Source organism: Phialemonium atrogriseum, assembly GCF_030411735.1.
Source record: "Phialemonium atrogriseum strain 8032-3 unplaced genomic scaffold QBC33scaffold_5, whole genome shotgun sequence".
Taxonomy (NCBI): Eukaryota; Fungi; Ascomycota; class Sordariomycetes; order Cephalothecales; family Cephalothecaceae; genus Phialemonium; species Phialemonium atrogriseum.
In genome coordinates, this window is record NW_026848142.1 from 776396 (window position 1) to 788754 (window position 12359).

A 12359-nucleotide genomic window follows, 5' to 3' on the forward strand; every position below is an offset into this window, starting at 1 on the left:
AGAGCTGCACTCCCCGGATCCGAGTATCGCCGACCGAAATCCCAGCCGCAGCTGGGACTCGAATCGGCGACCTTTCGGTATCACAGTCGTGTCTGGGTCTTACAGGGGGGGTCCGGCGGCTAAGGGGCGTCCCCCTTAACCGCTGAACCACCCCCCCTGCCATGCGTTGCAGACCTCTGACCGTATTTGGCCCTATATAGGGTGGGCAGGTGGAAGGTGAAGTGAAGGTGATGCGTGGTTGTGTGCGGGCACCCACTCACAGGGCGTTCCTTGCCTTGCCCGTCAGGTTATGGGAAGTGAGTGAATATGAGATCAGGTACCTGCTCAGTGTACCTTTACCTACCTTATCTAAGCATACAGACCAACTCCCCTCCTTCTCCAAGGCCAAGGACAAACAGCCAGGAGTCAACAACACATCCACGGAATACCAGAAGGACCTGTCCAACACAGCATATCTAGCCATCTCTAGCAAGATATACCTCTCCCACACCAGCTAAGTCTTGCCTTATTCAAACAATCTAACCCTGGGGGATTAGCAGACTACTGACTTCAAGGGTGAGTATGGAGGTGTCCTCTTGATACGTTGTGTTAGATATGTTCATCACCACCACGTTTGTCTCCTCCCTCCCAGCTCCAACCATCTGCCCATCTTCCCAAGCCAAGCTAGATGCAACCGCCCCATCCGACCCACACATAGCCATGGTCGCAGGAACCGATATGCTACCTGTTATACTCACGACAATGGTACCCCCCCTCGAAGGAGACGATGCCGGGAAAACGGGGAATAAAGGGGGAAAGCCCACCTTTGGGTGGCCCAACAGCGACCTCCTTGATCGCAGCCTTGATGTCCTCACACGACGCAGACTTCTTGATACGGCAGGTAAGCTCAACAACCGAGACATTCGAAGCTGGCACACGGAGCGATATTCCCGTCAGCTTCCCCTCGAGGCCGGGGTTAGTTCAATGGCGACCGTGCGAGAGGCCTGGACGTCAATACAATTAAAATTACATTTTTAAACAACCGTCGTAGTCTTCATGACCAGCGTTAAGGGTATCATAAGCCAGTCAGGGCTGAAGTGCCCTACTCCAGCCTCATCATCACGGCTCATAGCCATATCTATCCGCGCTCTCCCTTCTATGGTAGTTCATCTCCACCTCCGTCGTCCGCAGAATGCCGCCCAGCTTGACATCCGACCCTAGGCTCGATTCCTCGCCACCACGGGACGGCACTATGCTGGCATCATCGTCAACGCCCGCATTGACGGCGGCGGCGCTGCCTTGGGGAGGATCGGGCGCGCGGGAGAACGACAGGTTTCGCATCCGGCTGGTCGACATCCGTATCCCATCCTCCAGCCGCACGCTTCTGGACCGGTACTTCAGCATCGAGACTTCGAGGAACATGGTGCGCAGGATGGGTATCGAGGCGGCGATGATGGTCACGGCCGATTCCGCGGCGCCCCAGATCATCAGCGTAACGGAGGTGTCTTGTGGAAAGGGTCAGAAAAGCGCCAGAAGGGGGAGGGGGGGCGATGAAGGGTAAAGGATGGGGAATATCTCACATGTAGGGTCCTCAAAAGCCATATTGCCGATATAATAGCATTTGATAAAGGCGATGGCTGCGGCACTGATAGCCCGTGGTCAGCAGTCTGGGTCGCGTTCATCTGACACGCCTGCCTCGTCACTCACAAGACACCCATGCTCATGGCAAGAGCAACGCCAGCCTTCTCCCGGGTCTCCATGCTCAACCCCCACACAACCCTCCATGCCATCAATGCCAGGAGGACGTCCATCACCCCCGAATAGGCTACGGGATCGCAGCGTCAGCCGAAGGTGCCCTGGGCAGACATAGGCCAGTGTTTCTGGCGGCCGATTCGATGCTGGGAGGGTAAAGACTCACCAGACGCCACTACCCCGATCACGATGTCGACCTTTAGAGACAAGCAGGACCCAGGAATGGTTGGGTCCCAGGTCTTCTGGACCGGGGCGCAAGAAGTGAAGAGGAGGATCGCAGCGGTGAGCATAAGGGCGTTCATGGACGCGATGGCGAACCACAGAAAGGGCCGCTTCCACCCGTCGACGAATCTCAGCAGCGTCACGGCAAACGAGGTCTTGCTCCACACCGCGGCCAGGATGGACATGAGCGACGTCAGGCCGATAAGCCGCGCGATTTGGAACAGGTCTGTCGGGTTATTCGCAAAGACGTCCGTAAAGTGTCGGCCGAGGCCGAACCCGGTGGCGGCGGTGGTCAGGCTGGCAACCAGGAGGAGGCATATCTGTTACACCCGCCCGTCTTAGTTTGCTGGAACTGGGAAGAGGATGGATGGATGGATGGAACTTACCCATGAAACCAGGAGGATATAGTCGTCCCACCAGAAGCCATTGTGTCGTCGGAATTTGCAGAAATATCGGAGGGCGAGGAAAACCAGCGACAGTGCGGTCAGGGTCCACACCGAGGCCAGTAAATGCGGAGCTCTGTTCTCATCGGCCGTCGACTCTATCGGCTCCAGCGGGTCCATCACCTCGATACGCGGGCGTTTTGGTGTTATGCGCCTGTCGGACCCAAAGACGGGTCATCATCAAGAGGAGAGTCGGGGGCGGAAACCATTGAGGCATGGATGTTCAGCTTCAGGCCCAGGTCTTGGGGGAAATGGAAATGGGGCGACTTAAGTAAAATCACTAATCCGTACCAGCAGGACTGTTCCCAAGGTTGGGTGTCGGTGGAGTGGTGTCTCGGACCCCTTTGCCAAGTGCTAAGGACGGGATTGCCCCGTGCTCTAGCGTAGCACCGGCCAGCGCCCCCCTGCGGGGAAAGCTTCCCAGAACCAGGGATCTGGGTATGCCAGCTTCGACGCTGCCGCCTTTGTCTATTTTTGTCCCAACTTCCCCCCAGCCACACTCAATCAATGGATGTGCATTGTCCTATGTATGATGCGTCACGTATAAGACGATAATATGTACACTATGATATGTGGGTGCTCTATGCTCGTGTGTTGCATGTAAATATTTACTAGTGTATGTACGTAGAAATTAGCATTTGTGCTAAGGGAAGTCAGTTTCCGCGCCAGCTATTCCACTTACGCTCTAGCCACTTGATCGTCGCCCCTTGTGAAGATCGATCTTGGGAAGCTTTGGAAGCCCAGGACATCCAAATACCTACACTAGGGACCTATCCTCACACAGGTTGTAGATCCTTGATAAGTTGAAATTGGTGCTTACACATCGCATGCCACGTGATCGTGAATTTGGAATTTGGAACTTGGTGGAATTGATTATGCAACTTGGTGCTTACACATGCCCAGCCAGAGAGAGGCCCCACAGTACCATTTATGTCTTGAGTGATCTTGAGTGATCCCTCTTACAGGATTCCGGAAACGCAAGGCGACTTCATCCAGTTTGTTACGCATCTAAAAATGGCAGACCTCAAGGGCACAATCTTTGTCACAGGCACCAATGGTGGCCTCGGCTCCGCCATTGTCTCCAAAATCATCTCGTCGCCGGAGCTCTCGGCTAACTATTACGGCATCTACACCGTCCGGAAAGTTGAGACAGCGACGGCTCTCAACCAAGCTCTCGCATCCGTACCGTCAACACATAGCTTTGACAAGGTTGCCTTGGACCTGTCGACGCTGTCAAACGTGCGGGGGGTCGCGAATGCCATCAACAGGCGCGTCGCCGAGGGCTCTCTGCCTCCGATCCGCGCTCTGATTCTGAATGCCGGCTACCAGGAGCATACGACGCACGACTTCTCGCCAGATGGCTTCGACATGACCTTCCAGTCTAACTACCTGTCGCACTGGCTGTTGACTCTGATGCTGCTTCAGAGCATGGATAAGGAGCACGGGAGAGTCGTGGTTCTCGGCAGCTGGCTGCATGAGTAAGTAAATTCTTGGGAGACAACATGACATTTGAGTCCTGACACATACCTCCCTGTCCAGCCCTGCAGACCCCCGAAATAATTCGATGGGAGTGTATCACGACGAGAAATGGAAGGTTCTCTTTCACGATACCGAGTCCCTAGCCAAGGGGACCTGGAGCTCAACCAAGGAGGACCCCACGATGAATGCCGGATTCAGACGATACGGAGCTGCAAAGCTGTGCGAGGTCATGATGATGTGAGTGCCTCATCGCCCATACTGCACAAACAAGCAGCTTACCACTGCCTCCAGCCACGAACTGCAGAAGCGTCTGGACAGCGACCCAGCTCTCTCCAACATCTCTATCCTCGGCGTCGACCCCGGCGGCATGCCCAGCGGTATCGCTCGGCGGGGTAACTTCCTCTTCACCGTCGTGCTGAGGTACCTTCTGCCGCTCCTCGCCACGATCATGACCGCGCTATCCCCGAACGGGTCGCTGCGCACCACCACGAAATCGGCCAACGATGTCGTCAGGGCGGCGTTCGACACGGAGGCGCTTGGCGAGCGGCCAAAGGACTTGTACCTCAACGGCACGGATCCGTTGGAGACGAGCGTTGAGGCGAGAGATCCGAACAAGCGGGAGGCGCTGTGGCGCGATAGCGTTGGGTATGCGGGGCTGAGGGCCGAAGAAACCGCGTTGGTTAACTGGAAATGATGGGGGACGGGGACAACCGATATCGAAGCATTTGAAGTCTTGAGTAACGTGATTCCGGAGCCAAGTATATTGTAACCTGAATTGTAGACATTTCTGTAGTGTAAATTGAGCGACTGTATGGGAGGGTTGATGCCACATGGACTGTGATCATGCCATTTTAGACCGCTGACCACACCACCCTCGAACTACCAACACGCAACACTCGAACAACCACCGGAAGAGTCGAACAATGGCCGCACCACGCTCGGAATATCTAGGTAACAATGGAATTATAAATGCAGCAATGATCTCCGCAAGCAGGCGGCCCCAAATTAACTTCATCATAATTATCGATACAGCAAATCGCGCAGGTTTAATCTGAGCCTACTTGAGCTTCAAGTCCTCCCCACACAACAACAGTCACAATCATGGTCAATCAACCAGCCAAGCTTTCTGCCCCATCCCTCGGTGCGGCAAGGTAATTGAACTGAGCGTCCCACCACGCCTCCTGCGCTTGGAAACTAATAGGTTCCAGGTTACTGCCCGCAGTAGTTGTCATCGGAAGTGGTTAGAGCCCCTGAAATTCCCTCTCGTACCCCATTCTCCAAACATTGTCGAGAATAGGTGCTAACACCATGATCAGTCTCTGCCGTGGCTGCATATATCCGATCACAACTGCAGAACGAGTCTCGCACAATGGACCGGTTCTTTAGCCAGTACAAGAGCCCCCAAAGCGAGGCATCGAGACAGAGGGTTTTCGACGGCCGTAAGGAGGACCCGCGAAAGAGCTTGTTCAATGTCTTGGGGTGGTGATTCGGCTGGTTTAATTTGCTGGCGTTTTGGGGGGGCAGATGGTTATGTTGTAGACATAGACAATGAGTTCAGTGAAAACTTACTAGAGATTCTACTCCAGAATGAGATCTTTCGCTGGGTTGGGTGACACAGTTCCTTATCATTCCCAAATAGTGCACCTGCTTCCTGATTTCCACGCCTGCGAGCCTCTTCTCAACGCCCACCTGTGTAGAGCACCGGCACGACGGCCGATGTCGACGGAGAATTGAGCCCGTTGAGGAGGTTGGGAGGGGAGGAGGAGCAGAAGACTCTTCGGCGCCGGCGATGATGATGTCGAACGCGGCGTGGAATTAGTCGTGGGCCATCACGGTCTGCGAGTGCCGCGTTTGACCGCCGACGTGCGATGGCTTCAGGTTCTCGACGCCAGGGCTATTCTCGAGTATCTGTCGGGTTGCGGGTTACTCGGTGAAGTTTTGTGGTGATTGGGAAAGGAGTCTGCCAAATTCTCGACCCTCGTGGTTCCTCGGGTGTGGCGGTAGCGTTTTTGAGTGGGTGGATTACGGGAAACAGTTAGACCTGGGACGAGGAAGAATTTGATATCATATGTGGACCAACCCAGTCTGCATTGCAAACCGCTCATGTTCCGGAGGGATACCCGTCGCATGAGCGACCTGTGCTGGAGCATCGATGGCAAAGATGGCGAGTCAAGTCACAATTAACATGCCTGGTTCTGCTGGGTAGATTATCGGGAGATGTTAGTTTGGGCTGCCCAACCTTCAGGGGGTATGATTCCGAATGTTCCGAATGGGGACAACTTACCGAGACACGTCACAGCCAGGGAGTGTCCTTAGCTCTGGTGGCGTTTCCACATTTGCGAAGGGTTATGTTTAGCCATCATGGCATGCTACATTGCAGACGTGAATGATTGGGCGATCGAGCGGTATCGAGCGGTATGACGGCGGCTGTTGGCTCTGGAAAGCTGCAGCAATATGCAGCAACAGCAACGGCATACATACGGCATTACTTGTGGACTGATGGATTCCAAGAAACATCTTCAAGCCATGTGCCACTAAGATCTGTGTGGACTCCGGGATATCCACGCTCTTAATTGATAGACAGCCTGAGCGCCGAGCCGTATAGAATAGAGCTGAGATCGAGGAGGGGTATCAAAACCCAAATCAAAGGCCATTGAAATTAATGCCGGGTTCCATATGACAAAGATATCCGGTAGGTTGTTGTGAGTTCTCAAAGTAACTTACTAGGAGCTCCGAGAGTAAAGATACAAGTCAAAGTCTCTTACCTATGTGTAGGATAAAATAGACTGTGGCAGTTCGTTGCTTGGACTTTGAAGAGAAGACAGCCAGTTGCTAGCTGTTTCCTCCCAGTTCAGTTGCACATGGCTCTTATAGACTTACATGTATCACGTAGACCTATGCTTCCTTTCGTTCCTTCTCTTTTCGTAGGAATCAGTAATTATCGTGGGAGAAAAGTCATCGCCGACCTCATGGTAAACAGCAAACCCAGGCTGCGGTAATTACCAAAGCTCCTGGCAGCCGGGGTCGCTACCGCCACCCACAGAAGAGGTTGCGGCGCCGGACTCTGCCCCAATGAGATGCCAAATTGCCCATCCCTACTCCTGTCTGTACTACGCCAGGTAGGTAACTTGAGATACCTACTTGAGATGCATTTTCCAGGCAGGACGGGAGGTACCGATTGTGATTCTCCCCACTAGAGGTACCTAATCAACGCCACATGCATGAACCTTGCATTGAGGAGCAAACAGACAGACAAACACTCATATCGGCCCTCAGCCCATCCCCCTCTCACTTCCCCCCTCTTTTCTCTCATCCAACCGCCTTTTTCACTTCATCTTCCATCCCCCAAACTTTTGCATCGAAGCTACAGGCTGTGCCACCCATATTGGGACCAGGTAAGTGGCGGCTTCACCTCAGCATAGAAGAGCATGCAGACTAACAGATGCAGGTGCCCATCATGTCAATCCCCAAGGGCGAGTACGATGTCTGGAAGCCGGCAATCAACGACCTCCTCAAGCAAACTACATTCCCCTACAAAAGCCTCGCATCCCTCAACGCTGCATTCGGGCGCGCGGGCGACGGCAATCTGAAGTGGACGGGCAAGAAACTAGGCTCGCTGTTCGAAGTTACAATCATCTCCCAGGACCAGCCTGCAACTTCCGAGTATTACGAAGCCGGGGACTAGGCCATTCTTGCGATAACCGTCAAGGAGTGGTTGACAGACCCGGCAAGACAGGAGGCCTGCGGTTCGGAGCCGTGTATAAAGATTGCGACTCGAGCAACCATAGGACACGCATCTCAGTGTTTCTGCGGCAGATGGGCTCCCTATGACCCTGAATCCGATGCTTTGACTCCATGTTGCCAGTGGCTTGTTTGGTGGATAACCGACGGACTGCCAATCTCGGCGACGGAGAAGGCTTTGAAAGATGAGCATGATGAGGATCGGTCGAGCTTGGCTGCGGGGAGTAGTATGCCACCTTCGTCTAGCAATGCGGCTGGCCAAAGCCGCACGGCAAGAGGGGGCGTGGCAGCTTCTGCCGCTCGAGATAAGCAAGGGATTGAGGCGCTGAAGAAGGAGCGGGATCAGCTCAGGGCATCTCTGGCTACGCGTGACCAGGAACTCAACAGATTGACAAAGAAGAGGGATGACCTGAAGGAGTTGCTTACTACGAAGGGCCGGGAACTTGACGAAACACGGCAGGATAAAGATGACCTGAAGACCTCGCTGACCACTCGCGGCCGGGAACTCGACAAGGTGAAGAAGGAAAAGGATAAGCTGACAGCTGAACTGGCGGCCAATAAAGCAGAGTTGGACAAGTGTAGAGAGGAGCGGGACGGTCTGAGGGCGTCGCTTGATACTGAAAAACAGGCGCGCCTTGAGATACAGAGCTTTCTGGGTACGAACAGAATGAAGCAAATCGTAGGGGGGATGAAGGAATTCGTGGGGATGTTTGAGGAAAAACATAGCATCTTCGCTGAAGCGTCCACCAATCTCGAGTCGCGCAAAAAGAGACGCAGGACGGCCGCTCAGGGCAGAGAAGAGGAGAATATGGACGAGGACTAGGACCAAATTGTAAACGCCTCTTATTATATATCATCTTAGCACGAGGCATCCAATCCCAGAGCACGAACTTCTCAAGCACCCCAGCTTAGGTAGGTCGGACCTGGATCACAAGAAACCACCAACGCTGCAATAGACACAACTAATTGGCTTGACATTTTCCCCGTTTGTGACGTGGATGTATTTTTTTCGTTTGGGCAGTCGTCTTCCATGTACGCTTGTCTACGGATCCGTATACATGCCCCGTTGTTGGATCCGGTGACGTCAGAAGCTACTGGGGAAAATGGGGTGGGCTGGCCAATGTCAAGGCAACCACAACCCAGCATCCAATTTATTGGAGAGTACCTAAATCATACTTCTGTTACCTACTATCGAGACTTTAGACATATACGCGCAGTATTTGATGCCCACGCCTGTTTCGCATGGGTGTACTCCTTGCCTAACTTCGAATCCCTTTCATCACAAGTCTAGACCTTTGGATGAATTGATCGGTCCGGCATGGCCGACAAAGCAGACACGGCGGACAGCCACCAGGGGGGAGCCCCCACCGCTCACCGGTGGATATGGTTCGTGACAGGGCCAACAGCCTGCGGCAAGACAACCGTGGCCAAGCAACTAGCGGAGGAGCTCAAAATGACATACTTGGAGGGGGACGACGTGACTAGACCCTCCCGTTCTCACGATAAACTCGAATGCAATCAGCTGACTATCAGTTGGTGGTGTAATAGTTCCACCCCAAATCCAACGTCGACAAGATGTCCCGCGGCGAGCCGCTGGTCGACTCGGACCGGTGGGACTGGCTGCGCGCGCTGCGGGACCGCGAGCTGGTCAAGCCGCCGGGCAAGCCGACCGACAACCTCGTCGTCACCTGCTCGGCGCTGAAGCGGCACTACAGGGACGTCCTGCGCGAGGGGTCCACGGACGAGCCGGGCCTGCGGATTCGCTTCGTCTATCTCGAGGCGCCCGAGTCGGTCCTGGTGCGGCGAGCCGCGGCCCGGAAGGGACACTTTGCCGGCAGCAACTTGGTCCATTCGCAGTTCATGGACCTCGAGCCACCTGAGGAGGATGAGGATGATGTCGTCCGGATAGATGTTGATCGCAGTCCCGACGAGGTCCAGAAGGACGTGGTATCAAGGATCGGGGAGATTATGGGGAGAGACAATCCTTAGACGGTTCTAAATAGTGGGCATTGTTATGCAATTGATCACAGAGTAGAAAGTTTAGACAAGCGTGGAATTGGCTGGGCTGATGGAGTCTAAAGGCATAAGGAGGCAAGGGCGCCCGAAGAACCACTGTTAGTCCTTAACGAGTCATTCCTCAGCAGGGAGGTGATCCAAGCGGCAAATCTATTGCCACACCCTTTTCTACATCGTCCCCTATTCTAGAGTAGCAGACTACTAGCGAGCTGCGTGGTATTGCTAATTGCTGGTCAGCAGTCGACAGTGTACCGAGAGTCGAGCGAAGTCGGGGCATGAAGTCAGCCCTTGCGGGCCTCAGAAGAAATGTGTAATTATGCCGTCTAATAATTAGATGCTTTCTCAATGATTTTGCCTCCCCCGTGGATCAAAGCTACCTCCCAATGCTTCTATCCTGCACATTACGACCGGCTACCTGCATTAAAATGGCCAGTGCTTGACCCGCCGACTCCACCCCGTCCATAGCCGACAACCCCCACGCCGGCTTATCTACACCGAGCCTTGGGTAGAGATTGTCCATCATGATCGACCCCATTTCCCCACCACCGCACGCGGCTTTACCTCGCGACCCCACTTCCTTCCATCTTTGCCAACTCGGCCTCTATCGCCATCACGCCAGCCATGCCCTCCCGGATCTCCTCCTCGGCCTTGCCGCCCCGCGGCAGCCTCTTGAGTGGGCTCCTGGGCGCGCAGGACGCCCGCTCGCCCTCGCCGTGGAACATGGGCATGGCGGCCTTGACGCCGACAAACCCGTAGCGGATGGCCAGCCAGTCCGCCCGGGCGACCTCGGCCTGCAGCTCGCGGGCCTCGGCGAACCGGCCCTGCTCGAACAGCTCGACGATGCGCACGCACGCCCGCGGCGCCAGGTTCGCGAACCCGGCGATGGTGCCGTGCCCGCCCACCACCATGCCCTGCAGCAGGAAGTCGGCGCTGCCGCCGGCGACGAAGAAGTCGTCCCTCCCGCCGCGCACCTTGGGCGCCTCGGCCGCCACGCGCGCCAGCTTGCCCGTGTTGCCACACGTCAGCTTGACGCCGACCACGTTGGGGTGCGCCGCGATCCTCAGCAGCACGTCGCTGTCCAGGTCGACGCCGTGCGCGGCCGCGGGGAAGTTGTACACCAGCACGGGCAGCGGGCTCCGGTCAGCCACCTCGGCGAAGAAGTCGACGAGCCCCGCGGGGCCCAGCAGCCCGGCGTAGTACCCCGGCGGCAGGACGAGGGCGTGCGTGGCGCCGGCGCCGCGCGCCTCGGCGCACAGCTCGACCGTCTCGCGCACCGACTGGGCGCCGCACCCCGCGATGACGGGGACGCGGCCCGGCTTGTCGGCAGCGTGCCGCGCCGCGTCGGCCACGGCCCGCACGCCCACGCACCGCTCCTCCCGGCTCAGGTGCGCCGCCTCGCCGTTGGATCCGTGCACCACCAGGCCCGCCACGCCGGCGGCGAGGAGCCGCGCCGCGTGCCGCTGCGTCGCTGGCACGTCGATGGTGTCTGAGGGCGTGAAGAAGGCGAGCATGGGCACGTAGACGCCCGTGGGGAGGCGTGTGGTTGTGGTCATTGTGGTCGGCGTCGTGACGTGTTTAGGGGTGGTGGGGGTGGTGCCAGAGGGGGGAGTGGCAAGCTCCGTAGTGTTTGTGGAGTCCATTCCCTGTGGATGTTTGGGTATTATGGTATTACAGGTAGGTAGGTAGTGTAGGGGGATCAATAGCCAAGAGTAGAGTGGCTAAAATCAGGTGAACGTGCTCGGGGGAAGTTGGGATTGATGGAAACGAAAGTTAAGGAAGGTTATCTCATCTCGGGGAGTAGGTCGGCTTATGTACCCCGAGAGCTCAGTGGGCGACGACGCCTCCCTCCCAGGAACCTTGTTCCCGGTGTAGATGCGGGGAGGTGGTGGACTACACTAGTGCCGCGGCCATGGGAAAAACAGCGATCAGCGAGCCACGGCCACAGCAACAACCCCGTATTCCCCCTCCAGTCGGGAAAAAGGCACCCCTGCCCTTGGCCATGGGTCGGGAATGAGGCTCCCAACCCGCAGAGGTCGGTGAACAACGGGGCTGGTAATATATGTCCACACAAATACCGAAGCCCCTGGTCCGCTGGGGCCCGGGCGTGGGGGTTTCCTTTGGCGAAAAGGAGGCGTCAAGGGGACTCAGCTCAGGGGCGTCAGCGAGTGTTCACCAACCTGAGTCGCGCAACATCCATGATCAAGACTATCAATGCTGGCTATTGTCGGCCACAAGAGCAGAGAACCCATCGGAGCCCGTGGTGCCACCAGAGCTGCCGGAAACAAAGCGGAGGAGTCGTTCAGCATGGACCGCACTGACGCCTGCAGAGCCTAGGTCGGAGGCGATGTGTCAAGTTGGGGTTTGCATCAGCCAAGCATAGGCAATCAGACCTCGGAATTGCCGCCGGCAGTGGTGCAGGGAGAAAGGGAAAAACCCTTCAGACTTGTAACGGGTGTAGTGGGTGCAGATCTGGCAGGAAGTCACCCGAGTTGGATGGAGGTGCGAATGAAAGTCGTGTTTAATTAGGTAGGTACCGAGGTACCAGCTGGCGTTTGCCCGCCTTGACCCCCACGCCCCACATCAATCTGTCGTAGGCCAGACCGTGCCAAATCCACCAACCAACGCAATGCTTGGGACCTCCTCCAAATCCCACTTCCAGGGGCGAAACACAGGCACCAGTGGCCTGCAGGCCGCCACAATTCCGGGAGACGCGTTGTCGGGAGAGTG

At 56.1% G+C, this 12359-nt stretch overlaps 6 protein-coding genes across 6 annotated transcripts; 4 read left to right on the forward strand and 2 right to left on the reverse strand.

Annotated features, from left to right (window-relative positions):
* Positions 1 to 988: 988 nt before the first annotated feature.
* On the reverse strand, positions 989 to 2763 carry QBC33DRAFT_529996 (uncharacterized protein). Its single transcript, XM_060427195.1, has 5 exons — positions 2340 to 2763; positions 1898 to 2273; positions 1687 to 1804; positions 1560 to 1624; positions 989 to 1484 (listed from the first exon to the last, which is right to left on the reverse strand). Exons 1-5 carry the CDS (start codon positions 2514 to 2516, stop codon positions 1099 to 1101), a joined length of 1122 nt encoding a protein of 373 aa, XP_060286263.1. The 5' UTR covers positions 2517 to 2763; the 3' UTR covers positions 989 to 1098.
* A 388-nt stretch (positions 2764 to 3151) lies between these two features.
* On the forward strand, positions 3152 to 4693 carry QBC33DRAFT_529998 (retinol dehydrogenase). The gene is made up of 3 exons (XM_060427196.1): positions 3152 to 3874; positions 3936 to 4112; positions 4167 to 4693. Exons 1-3 carry the CDS (start codon positions 3411 to 3413, stop codon positions 4567 to 4569), a joined length of 1044 nt encoding a protein of 347 aa, XP_060286264.1. The 5' UTR covers positions 3152 to 3410; the 3' UTR covers positions 4570 to 4693.
* Positions 4694 to 4828: 135 nt separating this feature from the next.
* QBC33DRAFT_530002 (uncharacterized protein) lies at positions 4829 to 5639 on the forward strand. The gene is made up of 3 exons (XM_060427197.1): positions 4829 to 5026; positions 5084 to 5115; positions 5192 to 5639. The coding sequence occupies exons 1-3, from the start codon at positions 4977 to 4979 to the stop codon at positions 5359 to 5361; spliced, it is 252 nt and encodes an 83-aa protein (XP_060286265.1). The 5' UTR covers positions 4829 to 4976; the 3' UTR covers positions 5362 to 5639.
* A 2206-nt stretch (positions 5640 to 7845) lies between these two features.
* QBC33DRAFT_556475 (uncharacterized protein) lies at positions 7846 to 8439 on the forward strand (the record flags this gene model as incomplete). Its single annotated transcript, XM_060429727.1, has 1 exon — positions 7846 to 8439. The coding sequence occupies one exon, from the start codon at positions 7846 to 7848 to the stop codon at positions 8437 to 8439; it is 594 nt and encodes a 197-aa protein (XP_060286266.1).
* Positions 8440 to 8751: 312 nt separating this feature from the next.
* QBC33DRAFT_530009 (P-loop containing nucleoside triphosphate hydrolase protein) lies at positions 8752 to 10032 on the forward strand. The gene is made up of 2 exons (XM_060427198.1): positions 8752 to 9093; positions 9165 to 10032. Exons 1-2 carry the CDS (start codon positions 8935 to 8937, stop codon positions 9603 to 9605), a joined length of 600 nt encoding a protein of 199 aa, XP_060286267.1. The 5' UTR covers positions 8752 to 8934; the 3' UTR covers positions 9606 to 10032.
* A 157-nt stretch (positions 10033 to 10189) lies between these two features.
* On the reverse strand, positions 10190 to 11272 carry QBC33DRAFT_446801 (aldolase; the record flags this gene model as incomplete). The annotated part of the gene is made up of 1 exon (XM_060424397.1): positions 10190 to 11272. The coding sequence occupies one exon, from the start codon at positions 11270 to 11272 to the stop codon at positions 10190 to 10192; it is 1083 nt and encodes a 360-aa protein (XP_060286268.1).
* Positions 11273 to 12359: the final 1087 nt, after the last annotated feature.

Bases quoted from the DNA above. Each gene is read 5' to 3' on its own strand.
- QBC33DRAFT_529996 (XM_060427195.1), bottom strand. From the start codon at position 2,516: ATGGACCCGCTGGAGCCGATAGAGTCGACGGCCGATGAGAACAGAGCT. The intron at 1,805-1,897 runs GTGAGTCTTTAC...GCGATCCCGTAG, and splicing joins GATCGGGGTAGTGGCGTCTG to CCTATTCGGGGGTGATGGAC. The intron at 1,485-1,559 runs GTGAGATATTCC...CCTTTCCACAAG, and splicing joins GGCTTTTGAGGACCCTACAT to ACACCTCCGTTACGCTGATG.
- QBC33DRAFT_529998 (XM_060427196.1), top strand. From the start codon at position 3,411: ATGGCAGACCTCAAGGGCACAATCTTTGTCACAGGCACCAATGGTGGC. The intron at 3,875-3,935 runs GTAAGTAAATTC...CTCCCTGTCCAG, and splicing joins CTCGGCAGCTGGCTGCATGA to CCCTGCAGACCCCCGAAATA. The intron at 4,113-4,166 runs GTGAGTGCCTCA...CACTGCCTCCAG, and splicing joins CTGTGCGAGGTCATGATGAT to CCACGAACTGCAGAAGCGTC.
- QBC33DRAFT_530002 (XM_060427197.1), top strand. From the start codon at position 4,977: ATGGTCAATCAACCAGCCAAGCTTTCTGCCCCATCCCTCGGTGCGGCA. The intron at 5,027-5,083 runs GTAATTGAACTG...AATAGGTTCCAG, and splicing joins CCATCCCTCGGTGCGGCAAG to GTTACTGCCCGCAGTAGTTG. The intron at 5,116-5,191 runs GTTAGAGCCCCT...CACCATGATCAG, and splicing joins AGTAGTTGTCATCGGAAGTG to TCTCTGCCGTGGCTGCATAT.
- QBC33DRAFT_530009 (XM_060427198.1), top strand. From the start codon at position 8,935: ATGGCCGACAAAGCAGACACGGCGGACAGCCACCAGGGGGGAGCCCCC. The intron at 9,094-9,164 runs GTGACTAGACCC...GTGGTGTAATAG, and splicing joins CATACTTGGAGGGGGACGAC to TTCCACCCCAAATCCAACGT.